The sequence below is a fragment of the Triticum aestivum genome, chromosome 2A, assembly GCF_018294505.1.
Source record: "Triticum aestivum cultivar Chinese Spring chromosome 2A, IWGSC CS RefSeq v2.1, whole genome shotgun sequence".
In the NCBI taxonomy this organism is placed as follows: Eukaryota; Viridiplantae; Streptophyta; class Magnoliopsida; order Poales; family Poaceae; genus Triticum; species Triticum aestivum.
In genome coordinates, this window is record NC_057797.1 from 512,524,450 (window position 1) to 512,545,336 (window position 20,887).

Here is a 20,887-nt window from a genome sequence, read left to right on the forward strand (position 1 = left end):
TATTATCCGGAAACATAATACATGTGTGAATACATAGACAAATAGAATGTCACTAGTATGCCTCTACTTGACTAGCTCGTTGATCAAAGATGGTTATGTTTCCTAACCATAGACATGAGTTGTCATTTGATTAACGGGATCACATCATTAGGAGAATGATGTGATTGACTTGACCCATTCCGTTAGCTTAGCACTTGATCGTTTAGTATGTTGCTATTGCTTTCTTCATGACTTATACATGTTCCTATGACTATGAGATTATGCAACTCCCGTTTACCGGAGGAACACTTTGTGTGCTACCAAACGTCACAACGTAACTGGGTGATTATAAAGGTGCTCTACAGGTGTCTCCGAAGGTACTTGTTGAGTTGGCGTATTTCGAGATTATGATTTGTCACTCCGATTGTCGAAGAGGTATCTCTGGGCCCACTCGGTAATGCACATCACTATAAGCCTTGCAAGCATTGTAACTAATGAGTTAGTTGCGGGATGATGCATTACAGAACGAGTAAAGAGACTTACCGGTAACGAGATTGAACTAGGTATTGAGGTATCGACGATCAAATCTCGGGCAAGTAACATACCGATGATGAAGGGAACAACGTATGCTGTTATGCGGTTTGACCGATAAAGATCTTCGTAGAATATGTGGGAGCCAATATGAACATCCAGGTTCCGCTATTGGTTATTGACCGGAGACGTGTCTCGGTCATGTCTACATAGTTCTCGAACCCGTAGGGTCCGCACGCTTAAAGTTTGGTGACGATCGGTATTATGAGCTTTTGTGTTTTGATGTATCGAAGGTAGTTCGGAGTCCCGGATATGATATGGACATGACGAGGAGTCTCGAAATGGTTAAGACGTAAAGATCGATATATAAGACGATTATATTCGGACACCGAAAGTGTTCCGGGTGATTTCAGAGAAAACCAAAGTGCGAGAGGGTTACCGGAACCCCCGGGAGAAATATTGGGCCTTATGGGCCTTAGTGGAGAGAGAGGACTGGCCTAGGGCAGGCCGCGCACCCCTCCCCCTCTGGTCCGAATTGGACTAGGAGGGGGGGGGGGCGCCCCCCTTTCCTTCTCCCTCCCCCCTTCCTTTCCCCCTCCTAGTAGGAGTAGGAAAGAGGGGAGTCCTACTCCTACTAGGAGGAGGACTCCTCCTCCTAGCGCGCCATAGAGGGCCGGCCGGCCTCCCCCTTGCTCCTTTATATACGGGGGCAGGGGGCACTTCTAGACACAGAAGTTGATCATTAATCCCTTAGCCGTGTGCGGTGCCCCCCTTCACCATAATCCACCTCGATTATATCGTAGAGGTGCTTAGGCGAAGCCCTGCGTCGGTAGCAACATCATCACCATCAACACGCTGTCGTGCTGACGGAACTCTTCCGTGAAGCTCTGCTGGATCGGAGTTCATGGGACGTCATCGAGCTGAACGTGTGCTGAACTTGGAGGTGCTGTGCGTTCGGTACTTGGACCGGTCGGACCGTGAAGATGTTCGACTACATCAACCGCCTTCTCATAATGTTTCCGCTTACGGTCTACGAGGGTACGTGGACGATACTTTTCCCTCTCGTTGCTATGCATCACCATGATCTGGCGTGTGCGTAGATTTTTTTTTTGAAATTACTATGTTCCCCAACACCAGGATCGCGTCAAACATGGCGTCGGGCGACAAGGCCGGCTGGGCGCCATCGTCTTCGTCCTCAGCGGCGGCCTCGGCTCTCACGGCGTACTCCTCCAGAACGTTGGCCCCTCGTGGAGCAGGAGCTCGTGGGGCAGCGCGGGAGGCTGGGATCCGGCGGCACTGTTGCGGATTCAAAACAGACACTGATAAGATCGTGTGGCAGTTTTACAATCTGTCACATGGTTGCCACATACATATTTCCATAAAATAAAGTATCATTTGTTAAAAAAAAACTTACTCGTAACTTCAAAAAAAAGTCGCCTCCTCCCTTTTCCAACCCCCGCTCCCCACCAGGCCACTCCCTCCGTCTCTCGGCAGACGCAAAAAGGGATGAAAAACCAAACTTCTCCCGCAAGACTGGCTCGCACCAAATCGCATCGCCCTTCGAGTCGCCCCTCACTGATCCCTTCGCGTCCTGCTTCCCAAGCCACAGCCCCCAGGCCCCCACGCCCAGCTCCTCCCGCTCCGATTTCACAGCCGGCGAGCTAGCCATGTCGATTCGGCCGCTGTTGCTGCCGGAGCCGCCGGGCGAGGTGGATCGGGCGCCGGAGATCTTCGCGGGTGGCGTGGCCGCGGTGCGCCGCGCAGTCGTCATCGGGAACGGCTGCGCCGGCGCCGAGAACCAGTGCCTCGGCCTCGTCCGCGCCCTCGGCCTGGCCGACCGCCTCACGCTCTACGTAAGCAGAGCGCCGCCCCTCTCGTTTCCTCTCGTCCTGCTATGACTGTGTGACAGGATCGTTGTTAGTGCCCTTGTTAATCATGTCATCAGCTTAGCGTGGCATCGCGTATTGCGATTTAATTATTTGCTTAGTAATTTTACTAGAATAAAGGCCGTTGCTTGCAACCAATTTACTTGCAACGGAGAAGATTAGGCGGATGTGTATAATTTAGTTACTGGAATTATGTTTTGTTTGAAGTACATGTACCAGGAGCCTATTCAGGTATTTTCTAAAAGTGAATTCTCTAGAAGAGGATCAAAAGTAGTGGATTCTAGAATTATCCGGTTGAGCCTATTCAGGTATTCCCTAAAAGTGAATTCTCTAGAAGAAGCTCTAAATATGTATTTGGCTTCTTGGATGCTTATCAGACGCCACAAAGCATTTCAGATGATGTGGCGTTTTGTTAGCTCTTCTTTTGCACTCAGCTTTGATAAGAGGTTGATTTGATCATCTTATATTTTTGCTGTAACATTATACTACCTTGACATGGCTGTTGTTAGATACTATGTTAGAGCAACTCTAGCAGAGTCACCATATTGGCAGCCTCCAAAACATGTAGGGAGCACGCTCCGTAATATTATGGAGGCTGCCGAGGCGACGCGCAAACTCAAATGCGCCATATTGCAGCCTCCATATTATTTTCTTTTTTTATTGCATCACCTCAATACTCATACACTCAATTTGAGGGATTGAACACTTGACTAAACATTGCGTTACAAAGTTGTTACATGGAGGGAGAAAAGTCGATTAATGACATTTTTATATCACATGTGTTCAAAATTTGTCTCTTTTACATATATTTAGTGACTATAGCTTGATTTTGAGCCCCATGTCGATGGTAAATGCCATGCATGGGGGCACATATGTGGCGAGTCTAGACGAGGCGGTGTGACAGTCCGTCGCGGTTCAGGCTGGAGCGGCGGAATTGGGTGACCTCGTCTTCGTCCCATTCCTGTCCCGTGCGGTCGTCGAGGTCGGGGATGGCTTTATAAGTGGGGGCAAGGCCCAATATGGCGTGATTCGTCCGAATCTGACCGTCTCTGTGTTGAGTTTGCGCCATCTGTCATGCTTCCTCTCCACCACAAAATCCGCCGATGCCTTCTCGTACTCAAGCTAGACAGCGTGGTCCCTCCCCGCCGCCAACGCCTGCCTGACGATGGTCTCCTTGAAGATTTTGTTGTGGCAAGATCCCTCCTGCGCAGCCTCCAACGCGCCGCGGCGGTCCATCTCCTCATCGATTTCGGCGGCCTCTTCCTCCACTTCCTTGTCGAGCATCCGTTCCTCCTCCTCCAAGAGCGGAACCCAGTCCAGCTGAAGGGGAAGCGGCATGGTGAAAGTAGAGGCGAAGAGGAAGTGGAGCTCTGGGGCAACCCGGGGTGGCGACGGCCTTTTTATAGGACCAGGCAGCGGGAAAACATGGCGGCAGATTGCACGGGCAGTTGGGCATGCGGCATCCGCCATTAATTGGCCCGTTTCCCGCTGAGATGAGCTTCTGCTGTCCGCGCTATTGGCATGGAAGGAAGATGGGCCGCACGGGAGGATGAGGAGAGAGGTGAAACTTTCCTCCTGCGTGGGCGGTTAGTGATGGAGCGCGCTCCAAAGCAACACCCCACGGCCTCCAAATATGGAGGCTCGGGGGCTTGATTTGGAGCGGCCTCCATAAATTATGGCGATCCAGGGCGGGATGACGACTCTGCTAGAGCAGACTTTCCGGTCAAAATCGCCAAACAGGCGGTTAAGGATCGAGCCGATATGGCGACTCTACTAGAGTTGCTCTTATATGGCAACTAGTCATCATTCCTAAACGCAAGCTGCTAGAGAGTAAGAGCAACATGTTCAAGGCTTGGTTTTGGAGGTGTAATCATGGTTTAAGCACAACATAGCCTTGACCTCAGTAAGTAGTGTAAGAGGATTGCTTCTAGCTTTTAGAGGGGTTCGTTAATTGTCACTACAGTCTCTTCTTTTAAAACTTTTACCATGTCAGTGTTGTAGTCTGTTGCTGCAAATTAGGGGGGTAAACATTATTGTCACCCTGTCAAGTTAATTCTGAAACGTCTCATCCACTTAATTCTCAGATGGCGATTTTTGGATTTGGTACCGCTTAATTCTTGGCCTGGCCTTTGCTCTGTGCATTCATGGGGTTTCAGCAGCATGTAGTGCCTTAGTGGCTTAGTGCTCTCTTTGTCATGTGGTGTCCATGGATTGAATTTTGGGTTGTGACGTACTGATTGGAATCTGGGAATGGCTCTACCTTCAAATACTCTAAATAGATTGTCATTTCTTTCTGGATTGCTGTTACTTATAGTCCTGCATGGGCTCAGTTAACAACATAGTAAATAAGAAAACCATGCCAGTGAAAAGTTAATATAATGCTTGTCATTTCTGTCTAGTCTGTAGTTACTCATATGCATGTGTATTAGTTCGGTTAACAATATAAATAGGAACTTAATATAATGCAAATTCTTATTGATATTCGCTATCTTTATCTTTCTCGGTATTTTTCTTAGGTCCAATTATATAACTATGTCACTGACCTCTTCAGTATGCTTTTTTTTGCCGTTCTTATGGATCTTGAATACTCTCATTATTAACTTTTTTGTTGAAATATATTTTGTCATGCAGCGTATTATCAGGCCAACCGGAGGAATCAACAAGTGGCTGCACTTTCTCCCTATCTCCTTGCATAAAATGGTGGACCAAGTACTCAGACATATACTGTCTAACACGACATTCACAACACTGTTTCAAGGAAAACTGTCAGCACCTTATCCTGTCAGTAATGTTCAATCTCTTGGATTGTCTTCTATACTAGAAGCAGATTCCAAAAGGATAGTGACAATGGTCCGTGATACCTTCGAGAAGTAAGGTTCACATTTCTTATATTGTTGCTTATGTCGTTGATTACTTTATTACCTGGTCTAACAACTTTATGACTTAATTATAAGTTATAATCACCACACTGACTGCTTATGGCTGAGCTTGTGTTGGTATATCAGGAAGATATAGTAGAATCATATAATTCGTTTTCATTTCTCTTCTTGGTGATGGAACCTGTAAGAATATGTCATATCAGTATCACTATCGTGACATACCACTATGTCGAACATGTCATATCCTTGAATACTTGTACCATACTTCCAGGAAGAACATTTGAAAGAGAATGTGTTCTTTCATGAATTTGAAATAGGCAACCTATTAAAACATACTTCTGATTGGTCAGTTTCATATGAAAAATGTAGGCTAGCCTAAACATTCTTTAGTATGTTTGCGCCATAAGTATTCAAACGTTCCTGGCATATAGTTCTTCTGCTCTATTTCCTCAAAGTTTGATTCGCTTTCAGGGAAGGCCTGGCCATAGTTGTTGCTTGTGGCCGTGATACCATACCATATGCAAGCTCTGTAAGGTGTTTAGCTCCAGATAATGTCTTTGTCATTCAGGTAGGATACTGAAACAAATATCAGTGGCTTATTTGATAATTTTTCAGTTGTTACTCAGCTAGGGATATGAGCCATTGTGCTGCTTGCCATCCAAATTTGAGCTGAGTTTAATTATACTGTATTTTCTATGTCAGATACAACACCCCAGGTATCGCCTTGATAGGTTCGATTTGGTGGTGACTCCTCGCCATGATTACTACGCTTTAACTGCAAAGGGACAACAAGAAGTACCGTGGCTTTTCCGGAGATGGATTACTCCACGAGAACCACCCGGTCCGAATGTGGTATGCTGCTTTTTTTTTTCCTTGCAAATCTTCATATGTTTTCATCCAGCTGTTCTAGTTCTAAACTTTGAACGTTGGAAAGCTAGGTCCTGACATCTGGAGCACTTCACCAAGCAGATTCTGCTGCACTACGCATTGCTGCTACAAACTGGCATGATGAACTTGCTCCCTTGCCAAAGCCATTGGTAGTAGTAAATATTGGAGGACCAACAAGTAAACTCCTCCTTCCCTTCCTGCCTACATGTTAGAGAAAATCTGTCGTATCCCTGTTTCACGACATGTCATTGAACAAGCCACTGCGTTGCCAAATCGATGTCCTCCATATCATTTAGTGCAGTACACGAATGTGAAGCTCATGTTCTGGATTTTCTGTTGAAGGCTGGGGCCTCATGCCCATGCCCCCTATCTCACCTAGTAGCAATGTCTATGTAACCCCCCATCATTTCTGCACGCCAGTTGGAGTAGTTCATCGAATGGTTGGCTGCCCCACCATCTGTGACACACTACACATAACTACAAAACAGATGACTTATTTGACTGTGGCAAGAGAACCAATTTATGGGCCTGTTTGGTTTCCAGCCTAAGGTTGCCACGCCTAACCTTAGTCATGCCACAACATTCTAGGCATGTGTTTGGTTCATTGCCACACTTGTGGCTTGCCATATGGTCCACATGTCATAGGCTCAATTTTTTGCCAAATCTTGCCACACTTGTGGTGGCCATTTTGTTAGCCACACTTTTTGTGGCAGCCACACTTTGCCTAAGGTTAGTTGTGGCGAAGTTATTAGTCATCAACCAAACAGGCCCTATATCTTGACCTACTGATTTATCCTGCCCTTTCCTTTTTGTTTGGGTTTGGTACGCATGTTATCGAGTAAGAACAATCTCATGTTATTCAGTAGCCGATATTTCATGCACTCTGGATTAGAACAGCATTTGTGTTAGAGTATGCCAATTGAATAAATTTGATGTCTTTAGCTGTAGTATGCTTTAATGCAATAATAGGTATAAATATAATACATTTTACATCTTAAAAGATGGGGTTGTTGCCTTGTTGGGTTACTTTAATAGACAGGGTTGCCAACTTAAATAAGGTTTTGTTACTAATTGCAAACACTCAAGTCTAATATACATCACCTGAAACAAAGTATTTTGTATCATGAAGATAAACCTTCCGAACTGAGATGGAGTACGTGCATTTTCTGAATGCCTTAATCCCAAATTTACACTTTATCAGGAATTCCATTGTTATACTGCGTTTTTCTTCTTACAAAATCATGAAACCAAGCAGGACAAGTTATTTTTATTTGCATCTGATCATGTATCGCACAATTTAATTGTGGAATTTAAGTTAGACTGTATGCTCATAGAAACAGGACATGGTAAATAAATTTCGAAGCCGCGCCTTCCATTTTTCTCATTCGTGTAAACTCTTGCATTCCACATGTTTTCTCTTCATCTTACTCCCTCCATACACAGGAGTGGCGTCTTGGGATGTGTGCAGTGAAACTTCTAAATATCTGGCCAATGATATCTGTATGATTATTTAGATTGGAGTTAACCACATTAAAATGATAAAAGATACTTCAAAAAATTTATTGAAAAATATTTTGGAGACCTGGGTGTGTGAGTTGGGGCGGGGGTATTATTACTACTCTATTTATCTTGTTCAAATTTGCCAAGTTGCTGTTGCTAACAAAATACAAGCATTTTTATGCATTCACTTGCTTCGTACTTTTAGAATTTTGAGACCACAGTTTGAGCAGTTTCTGCTTACACGCTGATATATATAGATCTAATGCATGGCATTTCAATTCTCAGGAAACTGTAATTATGGTGTAGACCTTGCCAAGCAGTTGGTAAGCTCACTGCACAATGTTTCAGAGACCTGTGGAAGTGTCAGAATTTCATTTTCCAGGAGAACACCACAAAAGGTAGGACCATTGGTTGCTCATATCTTGTTTTATGAAATTGTGCACAGTTAATTTTTTGGAACCCTTTTTTTGGCAGGTGTCCGATCTTATATTGAGAGAGTTCAGCACACATCCAAAGTTCTACATTTGGGGTGGTGAAGGTAGATAGTACCAAATAAAAAAAATGGCATTTTCAGATGTTTTGATTTTTCAACGCAATGCAGAATTTATGCTGATCCGAATTTTCATATGCTGCAGAACCTAACCCACACCTAGGGCATCTTGCATGGGCCGATGCTTTCATCATAACAGCAGACTCGATAAGTATGCTAAGTGAGGCGTGCAGCACTGGGTGAGTTAGTGCTGTATACTTATACTCGTTGTTCCTGTTTAGGACAGTAAGTAGCTAAGCTTCCTATTACCTCTCTTTCAGGAAGCCGGTCTATGTTGTTGGAACTGAGCATTGCAGGTGGAAATTCTCAGATTTCCACAACACTCTGCAGAAACGAGGGGCTGTTCGTCCTTTAACTGGATCGGAAGATGTAAGTTTGCTATCCCTTCTCAGTTCACATCTCTCTAGTTACTCCTTATCAAGACCAAATCGTGTACTTCTGTTACAATTTTACCATATTGCGAGAAACGAGAGTGTTCCTTTTCCCCTTTCTGGCCACACATTTCTCAAGAGCAAATTCATGGCATGTCTACATGACCCTTTCCTCCATTGTAGATGTCAGACAGCTGGAGCTACCCTCCTCTGAACGATGCCATTGATGTGGCTGCACGGGTTCGTGAAGTGCTTGCACAACGTGGATGGACAGTGGGTTAATAGCGGTCGAATCAGAGAAAAAGAGTGCCATTTTTGCTCCAGTTATGTTCCAAGCCCAGACAATTCAGAGCCCACGTTTCAGTTATCTTAGTTGCATCTGCATGAGGATTTTTTTTGCCATATCACCGATGCAAAGCGAGATCGCTTCTTTGCAGAAGATGGCTATATTTTTGGGAACATACTGCGTAAAGTTTTGAGCAATCACACACAGACAGCAGTGTTTATTCTTGGCATATTCATGCATTATTGTACCTAGTGTTATGCTGTAAAGAATCCGATAGAAGTGCGGACTGAGATTAAAAATCTTTGCCATTGGAACGAGGTGACATCATACATTGGGTTATGTGACTCTGTTAAGTTTATCAGCAGCAAGTCCTACTGGTCTTTTGTGCTACACAAGCATACGACGATACGCATATGCTGCGTTTTGTAATAGTATGGGAAACGTGGATGCCACGTTAGGTTCATCTAGCACATATTTTAAAGTACTACTCCCTTCGTTTCGAATTATTGTCTTGGATTTGTCTAGATACGGATGTATCTAGACTCATTTTAGTGCTAGATACCTTTGTATCTAGACAAATCTAAGATAAGTAATTCGGAACGGAGAGAGTACTTGCAAAGCTTAGCACCGTGTGGTGGTTTTGGCGATTCTTTGGAATTGACCATAGGTTTGGGGCTCATTCGGTTTGGAGGAAACTAAAATATAAGAATTATGAATAGTATATGAATTTGATAGGATGACACTTGTCATCCTAAAGAATTGTCTTCCGTGCAAAATAAGCTTTGAGTTGATGTATTGATTTCTCTTAAAACACAGAAAATAAATAATATTTATATATAATTTCTGTACGCCTTTTCTATATATCAAATGCATCTATCCAAGAAAATTCTATGAAATCCTTGTTCTTATGTTTTTTCTATAAAAATCTTTCAAACCAAATGAGGCCTCGGCCTTTTCATACGCTGGTGAAGATTTTGTAAGATTTCCACGTGGCCTTTGACAGATTGCTGACTTTTGTGAACGTGAAGCCAAGAGAAGCTTCCTACTCCCTTCGTTTCAAAATAGATGACTCAACTTTGTATTTTCTCCGTCCGAAAATACTTGTCATCAAAATGAATAAAAAGAGATGTATCTAGAACTAAAATACATCTAGATACATCCCCTTTTATCTATTTTGATGACAAGTATTTCCGGACGGAGTGAGTATTAACTTTAGTAAAGTTAGTACAAAGTTGAGTCATTTATTTTAGAATGGAGAGTAGTATTTACCCCTAATTCGGAAGTAATTGAAACATTAGATTAAATAGTTTACTTTGACCCACTAACAGCATCTACAACCGAATCCCTCATTCTTGCTCTAAACGTTCGATTAGTGTCCGAGCGAGTTTTGGCCACCCAACTGGGCTTCCCATATTCGGATCAAACACTCGGACTGACCAACACTCCCCATAGCCGGCAACTGGGCTTCCCATAGCCACCCAACTAGAGAGGCCTGGACTTGTCCGGGCCCGCCCACCACATAGGAGTAACAGATAGGGCCCACACGGTCATGCAGAGAGACTGCTGGTCCTACGGGCGCCTCATTCGCTTGCGCCGCTCTGGCATGCCAACCGAGGGAGGAAGCCGGCTATTTAAGCCGGACGATGGCAGTAGCACCCTAGCCCACCCATTTCTTCCCCTTTCTCCTCTCCGCCGCCGGCACTTGCACTTCCACCCACCGCTTGCAATGTTGAGGCGTCGGATCACAACCTACATCATGCTCTCTCGGGAGCTGAGGGTGCAACTGTTGGAGCAGATCCAGGCGAGGCGGGTTGCTCGTTTCGCCGTTGGCCTTCCTCTGGATTTGCTAAACCCATCGGAGGATGAAGAGGAGGAGGAGGCGAGGGAGGAGAAGGGGGAGCAGCCGCCAGAAGCAGAGCCCATGGAGGAGGAGGTGTTGGAGGAGGCGTTGCTGGTTGCGGGCTTCGCCATGGCGGACGCAGAGGCAAAGTACGAGGCCACCCAAATGATGGAGATGGCGCAGCACACCACCATCCTTGAGTCCACCCAAGATGAGGACTACGTCGAGGCCAACCGGCAGTTCATCCAGCAAGAACAGACAACGACGGAGGCGCTATTCGCCAAATTAGAGTCCGGGAAGATGTCGGAGCTTCCACAGGCGCATGAGCATTTGCACTTGCCCGTCTACCCGGTATCGGGCATGGAGATCATCGATATCTCTAACGATGAGTAATTTTACCTATGTATGTAATACATAGGTCTTTTTTTGCATGGGCATTATAAATTTGATGTATGGAGTTTGAGTTTTATGGTTGTGGAGGACGTTTTTGGTGTGGTGTTCGGTCACTGTCCGCTGACGCGTTCGGGGGTGTTCGCAAGCGTTTGGGGGTCGGCTTTTGGGTATTACGGTTGTAGGTGCTCTAGACTTCACAACGTCGGCCCTTGCCCGCATTCGCTGTTGTCCCCTTATATCTAAACCCTCAAATCCATACAAGGCCTGAATCATCCTTCTTCGGGGGGCACAGACGGCCTGAGTTTGCTTCGTTGTGAGCTCAACGGCGGCCCGGCTCCGCTTCGCCCGGATCCAGACACGTGCATCCTTGTAGCCAATCGTCGTTGCAAGGCACACCTTCTTCCTTTCACGGAGGGAACGTTGTCCCTTGACCCCAGCTGTGTCGCTACAATGGCAACATCCGGCGCATCTGTGCCCTTGTGCATTGTTGGCATTGGCCTCCGACTCCGAGCTTGACGTCGCGGGGACAAGGACCCAAGAGGCCATCCTCGGATGCTCTCTTAGGGCGAGTTGGGCCCTCCTCTCATTGGGCGCCTAATGCAGTGACAACACGGACAATCGGTGTGAGCTTACGTTGGAGGCGACGGCACCAATGGATGCCATCTGAAGTGGCAGATAAGGCACCCGACTAGTGGATCCGCTGCGGGCTTGCTCCGATGGTGGTGCTAGGCCATCTTCCCTGTAACACCCCCAGTGTCATGCTATAGTGACCTCACACTAATGGTGCCATATAATCAAGTTTAACTAAGCCAAATTGCCACTTGAAAAAAATCAAAGCAAATTCAAATTTCAAGTCAAATTATTATTTCTTCAATCAATAATTCAAAAATGTTGGTTAGGTTGCAAATAATCACTAAGGAATTATCATGTAGAAATCAACATCATTTGGCCCACAAAAAAATTTCAGGAAAAATAATAAATGGTCCACCAGCAGATATTTTGGCCTTTCCAAAATAAAACAAACACTTATGCTTTTCCAAACATTGTGGAACTTTGTGTGTGCTCTAGTAATATTGTGTGTAATTTATTTGCAAAGGTTCATTCAAAGCAAACATTGGTTGGTGGGCCAACTTAATGCAAAACAACGACAAAAGTACAAAATGGAAAAAGAAAAGAAAAGAAAACGATTTAAGCATGGTGGACTAGTAAGGCCCAGCCCAACATGGGGCTCCTTCTACCTCCTGCTACAGGAGGGGGGCAGATGTCGTGGCGACAATCCATGGCGCCGGGGCTACCTGTCGCCCATCCCGCGGCTTCCGCCAAATGGACAAGACCACCCTCACCTTCCCTCGAACCCTAGACGCGATTTTTTCTTCTCTCGCTCGCTCCCTCGACTGTTTCTTCCACCCCCGAGTGCACTCATCGACGCCACCTCATCGTCCGTGTGGATAGGAGCCTCCCCGAGCCACAAGGTGGTGTCCCAGGGGTGCGCCTTCGTCGACCCCGTACCCTACGACGACCGATTCAAGCAAGGCTATGCCGAGCGGTCGTCATTGACTTGTTCCTCTACCTCGGACACCACCCCCCATTGTTGTCGATGCGCTCCTCCCCGAGCACCTCTGGCTTCACCGAGACGTCTGCGAGCCCCCCCTTGTGAGCTCCTCCTCCGACCTCCCATTCCTCAACCTTGACCCGTCGCCATAGTCGCCCGCATCCGACGAGTCCGCCATGGATGGGAGCTTCGCTCCTGTGTGTGCATGTGTTGTGTTGCTGCTCTTACTGTTGCGCCACCCCTGCCGCCCCCGACCGGCCCTCACTTCTGTCGCACGTGCACACCCATGCCCGTCTGCTCATGCGGCTCTGCTCGCCTCCTACTCCCGCCGCCGCCGGCCGAACCCGCCTCTGTCGTGCGCCCCCTAGCCGCAAGCCCTGCCACGCCTCGGCCGACCGCGCCTGTCCTGTGTGCACCCCCGCCGCTGCTCTCCTCCTGCACCACGCTCGCCGCAAGCGTTGCCACCTGCTGCTGGCGCCGCCCGCCTGCCCTTGCTCGCGCGTGGCCGCACCATGCCACTCCCGTGGTCTTGCGCTGACGCCGGGCCCTGCTCCCCACAGCCCTCCGCTGTGGCCTCTCTGGCCACCGGCGTTAACCGCCGGCCTGAGTGGCCTGTTACACTAACCCACCCCGCTGACCCACTGACAAATGGGTCCCTACCGCTAATTAAATTTAGTTTAAAATAAACTATGTTGGGGTCCGTACTTTCATTAGTGCAATCTCTCAACAATGCTAATATAATTGGATCATATAACCATCTCTCAACGTGCGATGAAGAATAACTCCAAAGTTCCTATCTAGTGGAGAACATAAGCAGAATTTGTTTGTAGCTATTCTTTCCAATCGATCTATCCAAGAGTTTGTACTAAAATAACACCAAGTTATTCTTTCCAATCGATCTATCAAGAGCTCATACTAAAATAACAGTAAGTTATTCTTTCCGATCGATCTATCAAGAGTTCATACTAAAATAACACCAAAGCAAGTTCAAATTCATTATACTCAATCCAACACAAAGAATCTCAAAGAGTGCCCCAAGATTTCTACCGGAGAAACAAAAGACGAGAACGTGCATCAACCCCTATGCATAGATTACTCCAATGTCACCTTGGGAATCCGCGAGTTGAGTGCCAAAACATATCTCAAGTGAATCAATATAATACCCCATTGTCACCACGGGTATTCATATGCAAGACATATATCAACTGATCTCAAATCCATAAAAGTATTCAATCCGATGAAATGAAATATCAAAGGGAAAACTCAATTCACAACAAGATAGAGAGGGGAAAACACCATATGATCCAACTATATTAACGAAGCCCGCGATACATCAAGATCGTGACATCTCAAGAACACGAGAGAGAGATTAAACACATAGCTACTAGTACAAACCCTCAGCCCCGGGGGTGGACTACTCCCTCCTCATTGTGGTGGCCGCCGGGATGATGAAGATGGCCACCATGATGATTCCCCCCTTTGGTAGAGTGCCGGAACGGGGTCTAGATTGGTTTTCGGTGGCTACAGAGCCTTGCGGCGGCGGAACTTCTGATCTAGGGTTATTTCTGATGGTTTCTCTATTTATAGGATTTTTTGGCGTCAGTTTCACACAAAGATGGGCCTCGACATGAGCACAACCCACCGGGGCAAGCCAGGCCCACCAGGCGCGCCCTAGTGGGTTGTTCCCTCCTCGTGGCTCTTCTGGCCCTCCCACGAAGCTTCGGGGGTCTCTTTTGTTCCAAAAAAAATCATCAAAAAGTTTCAGCTCATTTGGAGAACTTTCATTTCTGCACAAAAAACAACACCACGGTAGTTCTGCTGAAAACAGCGTCAGTCCGGGTTAGTTCCATGCAAACCATACCAAAAGCGTATAAAATTGTTGTAAACATGGCATGAATACTTCATAAATTATAGATACGTTGGAGACATATTAGCATCCCCAAGCTTAATTCCTACTCGTCCCCGAGTAGGTAAATGATAAAAGAAATAATTTATGAAGTGCGAATGCTAGCAAAGTGCATAAGTTTGATCAGTGATAATTTCAATCACTTTTCCTAGCATCAAAACATCAATTCTTTTTCATAAAACTTATCATGATAAAGTAGCAATTGAAAATGGAATATTTGTTGTGGAAAGCTACCTATCATATTCATCACATATTCTTTCTTTTGTAGTATGGACATTTGGACTTTTATATGGTTCAAAGTAATAGTCTAGTTTTGACATGAGGACTTAAATACTCAAGCATACCAACAAGAAACCATGTCTTTTCAAAATATCAATGCTAAAATAAGTTATCCCTAGCCCATGATGCTCAATCATTGATCCATTCATGAAACACACTCGCATATTAGCTACACCCAATACTCAAGTACGATCATAGTGCCCCCTAGTTGGTGCTTTATAAGAGAAGATGGAGACTCAAATAAAAAAAATTTCATAAAGTAAATAGAAAGTCCCTTCGCAAAGGGAAGTAGGGATTTGTAGAGGTGCCAGAGCTCAAAGCAAAAAAGATAGAGATAAAAACATTTTGGGCGGCATGCTTTTGGGCGAAGCTACGCGTCCACCGACCAATTTTCTATTTTTATCTGTCGCCTCGACGACCGTTGGATGCCCGACCTGATAGCTGCTCGATCTACAACAATGCTCTTGTTGCAAGATCTAGTCTTCTCTGATTTCCTGCAACAATGCTCTTGTTGCAAGATCTGGTCTTCTCTGATTTCCTGCAACAATGCTCTTGTTTCCTGAAGCTCCAACTAGCAAATCCCATCAACAATATTCGATGTGCTCTTGTTTCTGAAACACTAGCTCTGTTCCACTCTGAATCATGAACACCTGCGTGAAAAAACAATAGCTCTGTTTCGGAAATAGTAGCTCTGTTTCAGAAACAACAACTTAGTTTCAGAAACGGCTCCGGCGACTCCGGCGAAGGTGCGATGCACTGGCGGATGTTGCGACAACGGTGGAGCGGGAGGCGGGGTCGATGTTGTGCTTCTCAACTGCGCTTGAAGCAACGCTATATGCAGAAGCAGAAGCGGCAGGCTGGGAACACATGGGCCAGAGTTGCAGCAAGCATCAGCAGCCGTGGTAAATGACTGATGGGGCGGGGTCTTTGGTTGAGTGCAGGGCAGCGAGTACACGAGAGAAAGGAGAAGAAGAGACAAGGATGAAAATTCTCGGTGGAAAGGATGGACAAGGTTGGGCCGGGACCACCGGGGCACGTGGCGAACACCAAAGGTGGCTGATGGAGCACTGGAAATCAGCCGGTTGAATAGGATTGTTCCCCATGCTTTTCATGTCAACAAAAATGACTTACTCCCAACACTTTCCATGCTAGATATATCATAGGCGGTTCCCAAACAGAAAATGAAGTTTATTCCTTTTTTCAACCATATTTTCACTTTCCATGGCTAACCGTATCCACGGGTGCCTTCCATACCAACACTTTCCAAGGAATTTATTATTTGACAACATAAAGTAAATTCATTTTTTATTTCAGAACTGGGCATCCCTAATACCTTTGCCTTACTCTCGTGCAATGACAAGTGAATAAGCACTCATCGTGAGAATAACACATCTAGCATGGAAAATATTGGCCACCCTCACTGCCTCGCGAACGGTACGAGCACACAAAAGAGAAATTTATTTTGAAAATTAGAGATGACACATACAAATTTGCTTAGAATGGCAAAAGAATACCGCATATAGGTAGGTACGGTGGACTCATGTGGCAAAACTGGTTTAAAAGATTTTGGATACACAAGTAGTGATCATACTTAGTGCAAAATGAAGGCAGCAAAAGATTGGGAAGCGGCTAACCAAGAAATGAATAATCTCTTAAGCGAGCATTGAGCATAATTAACACCGAATAATGCACCACAAGTAGGATGTAATTTCATTGCACAACTATTAACTTTCGTGCTTGCATAGGGAATCACAAACCTTAACACCAATATTCTTACTAAAGCATAATTACCCATCAACATGACCCACATATCACATCATCATATCTCAAAACTATTACGAGGAATCAAGTTTATTTTGTCCAATGATCTTCATGGAAATTTTTATTATATCCTTCTTGGATATCTATCACTTTGGAACTAATTTTCATGTATTGCTTTTGATAATCTCAAACAAATATAAGTGAAGATCATGAGCATACTATTTATTTATCTCAAAGTAATTTAAGTGAAGCAAGAGAGAATTTCTTCAAAAATACTAAAGCACACCATGCTCAAAAATATATAAGTGAAGCACTGGAGCAAATGGCAAGCTACTCCAGAAAGATATAAGTGAAGATCAAGCGAGTGGTTAAGTAAATATGTAGCTATTTGAGGACTCTATCTTATTCAAAAACTTTCAGATCTAAGCATTTTATTAAAACAGCAAGCAAAAACAAAATAAAATGACATTCCAAGAATAGCACACATCATGTGAAGAAGCAAAAACTTAGGCTCAACTGATACTAACCGATAATTGTTAATGAAGAAAGGTGGGATGCCTACCGGGGCATCCCCAAGCTTAGATGCTTGAGACTTCTTGAAATATTATTTTGGGGTGCCTTGAGCATCCCCAAGCTTGAGCTTTTGCGTCTCCTTAATTCCTCTCATATCACGATTTTTCTAAATCTCAAAAGCTTCATCCACACAAAACTCAACAAGAACTCGTGAGATAAGTTAGTATAAACCAATGCAAAACCTTATCATTCTCTACTGTAGAAAATCACTAAAATTATTATTAAACATTTCATACTAAATGCCTCTGCATATTTAATACTCCTATCCTCAAATAGAATCATTAAACAAGCAAACATATGCAAACGATGCCAACATAACAGCAATCTGCCAAAACAATACAGTCTGTAAAGAATGCAAGATTATCAATACTTATTAAACTCCAAAGATTATGAAAATTTACCACACTGTAGAAAATTTATCAGATCTTATTTTTCAAAAAGTTTCAACATTTTATCACATTCTGACTTTTCTAGGGAATTTTTGCAACAGCGGTAAACTTTCGGTTTTCAGATAGCAACATGTAGGCTTGCAAAATAAGCATGGTAAAGGCTATCATTGCCACTTTTATTGAAATAAAAGGTGTAAAACATTACTCTAAATAAAAGAAAGCAAATACTAACAAAATAAAATGACGCTCCAAGCAAAACTCATACCATGCGACGAATGAAAATATAGCCCCAAGTAAGATTATCGATAATGTTGGAGACGAAAAAGGGGATGCCTTCCGGGGCATCCCCAAGCTTAGTTGCTTGGATCTTCCTTGAATATTGCCTTGGGGTGCCTTGGGCATCTCTAAGCTTAGGGTCTTGCCACTCCTTATTCTCCTCATATCGACATCTCACCCAAAACTTGAAAACTTCAATCACACAAAACTTAACGAAACTTTGTGAGATAGGTTAGTATGATAAAAAGCAAACCATTTCACTTTTGTTATTGTCAAAGACAAGATTCGTAATTGTTTCCACACAATGCCTACTGAAGAATACCATTTCCACAATTATTGAGCAATATAAGCCATAGAAACTAGAAAACAAGCAAACTTTGCATTGAAAACGGAATCTGTCAAAAACATAATAGTCTGTAGTAATCTGTACTCTAACCATACTTATGCTACTCCACAAATTCTGAAAAATTAGGAAAACCTGGGAAATTTGTCTATTAATCTTCTGCAAAAAGAATCAACATTTTATCACGTATCTGTTAAAAATGAGAATAGTTTTCCTGAGCGCAAAAGTTTCTGTTTTTCAGCAATATCAAATCAACTATCACCGTAAGCCACCCCAAAGGTCTTACTTGGCACTTTATTGAAACGAAAGCAATAAAACATGATTACTATAGTAGCCTAATCATGTGAACACACAAAAACAGTAGGTAAAAGTGTTGGGTTGTCTCCCAACAAGCGCTTTTCTTTAATGTATTTTAGCTAGGCATGACGAGTTCAATGATGCTCGCATAAAAGATAAGAATTCAAACATAACAAGAGCATCATGAATCATAAGACTAGCACATTTAAGTCTAACCCATTTCCTATGAATAGGGATTTTGTGAGCAAATAATTTATGGGGCAAGAATCAACTAGCATAGGAAGGCAAAACATGTGCAACTTCAAAACTTTCAACATATAGAGAGGAAACTTGATATTATTGCAATTCCTACAAGCATAAGTTCCCCCATAATAATAATTTTCAGTAGCATCATGAAGAAATTCAACAATATAACCATCACATAAATCATTCTTTTCATGATGCATAAGCATAAATTTTTTGTTACTCTCCACATAAGCAAATTTATTCTCATCAATAGTAGTGGGAGCAAACTCAACAAAATATCTATCATGAGAGTGAAAATTAAAATCATGATGACAAGTTTCATGGTTATCATTATTCTTTATAGCATACATGTCATCACCATAATCATCATAGATAGCAACTTTGTTATCATAATCAATTGAAGCCTCATCCAAAATGGTGGATTCATCACTAAATAAAGTCATGACCTCTCCAAATCCACTTTAATCATTATAATCATCATAAATAGGAGGCATGCAATCATTATAACAAATTTTCATATCAAATCTTGGGGGACTAAAAATATCATCTTCATCAAACATAGCATCCCCAAGCTTACGGCTTTGCATATCATTAGCATCATGGATATTCAAAGAATTCATACTAACAACATTGCAATCTTGCCCATCATTTATACCAAACATTCTATTGAATTCTTCTTCTATTAATTGAGCACAATTTTACTTTCCATCATTTTTGTGAAATACATTATAAAGATGAATAATATGATGCAACCTCAATTCCAATTTTTTGTAGTTTTCTTTTATAAACCAAACTAGTGATAAAACAAGAAACTAAAAGATTCAATTGCAAGATCTAAAGATATAGCTTCAAGCACTCACCTCCCTGGCAACGGTGCCAGAAAAGATCTTCGTTAACAGGATGTGAGTGCCGCTTACCTAACCTCCCCGGCAACGGCGCCAGAAAAGAGCTTGATGTCTACTATGCAACTTTATTCTTGTAGACACGTGTTGGGCCTCCAAGCACAAAGTTTTGTAGGACAGTAGCAATTTTCCCTCAAGTGGATGACCTAAGGTTTATCAATCCGTGGGAGGCGTAGTATGAAGATGGTCTCTCTCAAACAACCCTGCAACCAAATAATAAAAAGTCTCTTGTGTCCCCAACACACCAAATACAATGGTAATTTGTATAGGTGCACTAGTTCGGCGAAGAGATGATGATACAAGTGTAATATGGATAGTAGATACACTACAAAAAAAGACACATCCGTGACATTTTGGGCCGAATGAACTTTTTTCTGTCATGCTTATGACACTTCTATGATGATAATTGTGACAAAACCTGGTATCATCATAGATGTGGTGGGCTCCTACTTCTATGACAAAAAAGCATGACAGAAAATGGGCTTTTCGTCCTGGGCGGGCCGGAGACACAGCTGCATGACATTCTTTGGGCCATCCATGATGGAGAAAACCATGGTAGAAGCGAGGGCGAGGAAAATATCAGGGGAGTTCCCGATTATGGTGGGTGGCCGGGAGCCGAGCGATGCACATTTCTCTCGTACGTACGCATGTGTGTGCGAGGCATTGCGCTCTAACTGAACTCGAGCGATTGCACTACAGGCTACGCGTTACTGAACCCGAGCGATCGATCGATCCCTTACTATTAACTCAACCCGAGTGATTCCTTCGCTACTGCTGCTAACTGAAGCCAATCGATGCTGCCTCTTGATGAACAGTGAGCGTTGTTGGGGGGTTTGGATGAACAGTTCCCGGTGGGGGTTGGATGAACAAGACCCCGTGGTAGTAGAGGCCATTGCCGCTGGATGAACAAGACCCCGATCGATCGAGCCGGTGGATGAACAGGACCCCGTGGAGGGCTGGATGAACAGGACCCCATGGAGGGCTGGTTGAACGATAGCCGGTGGAGGGCTGGTTGAACAGTAGCCGGTAGAGGGTTGGATGAACAGTAGCCCGTGGAGGGGTGGTTGAACAGGACCAAATGTAGAGGGTTGGTTGAACAGTAGCCGGTGAAGGAGCGCGCGGTGGAGGCTGGATGAACATGAGCCCGTGGATGAACAGTCGCAGGTGGAGGCTGGAGGAGGTTGACGGGGGATGAACAGTAGCCCGTGGAGGTAGTCGACGGTGGATGAACAGTAGCCCGTGGAGGCAGTCGACGGTGGA

General features: G+C 44.2%; 1 protein-coding gene across 2 annotated transcripts; it reads left to right on the plus strand.

The window, feature by feature from the left end:
* The first annotated feature begins 1,956 nt into the window (after positions 1-1,956).
* Positions 1,957-9,199, plus strand: LOC123189159 (mitochondrial fission protein ELM1). Of its 2 annotated transcripts, XM_044601505.1 has the most exons (11): positions 1,957-2,047; positions 2,086-2,363; positions 5,028-5,266; positions 5,747-5,843; positions 5,978-6,127; positions 6,214-6,340; positions 7,949-8,061; positions 8,138-8,201; positions 8,299-8,392; positions 8,474-8,582; positions 8,768-9,199. In XM_044601505.1, exons 1-11 carry the CDS (start codon positions 2,017-2,019, stop codon positions 8,864-8,866), a joined length of 1,401 nt encoding a protein of 466 aa, XP_044457440.1. In that variant the 5' UTR covers positions 1,957-2,016; the 3' UTR covers positions 8,867-9,199. The 2 variants fall into 2 exon arrangements, with proteins under 2 accessions (XP_044457440.1, XP_044457441.1); XM_044601506.1 differs by having other exon boundaries at positions 1,998-2,363.
* The last annotated feature ends 11,688 nt before the right edge of the window (positions 9,200-20,887 follow it).

Excerpts from the sequence above, each read along its gene's own strand:
- LOC123189159 (XM_044601505.1), top strand. The coding sequence starts at position 2,017 with ATGAAAAACCAAACTTCTCCCGCAAGACTGG. Across the intron at positions 5,844-5,977 it reads ATAATGTCTTTGTCATTCAG|ATACAACACCCCAGGTATCG; the intron begins GTAGGATACTGA and ends TTTCTATGTCAG. Across the intron at positions 8,062-8,137 it reads CCAGGAGAACACCACAAAAG|GTGTCCGATCTTATATTGAG; the intron begins GTAGGACCATTG and ends TTTTTTTGGCAG.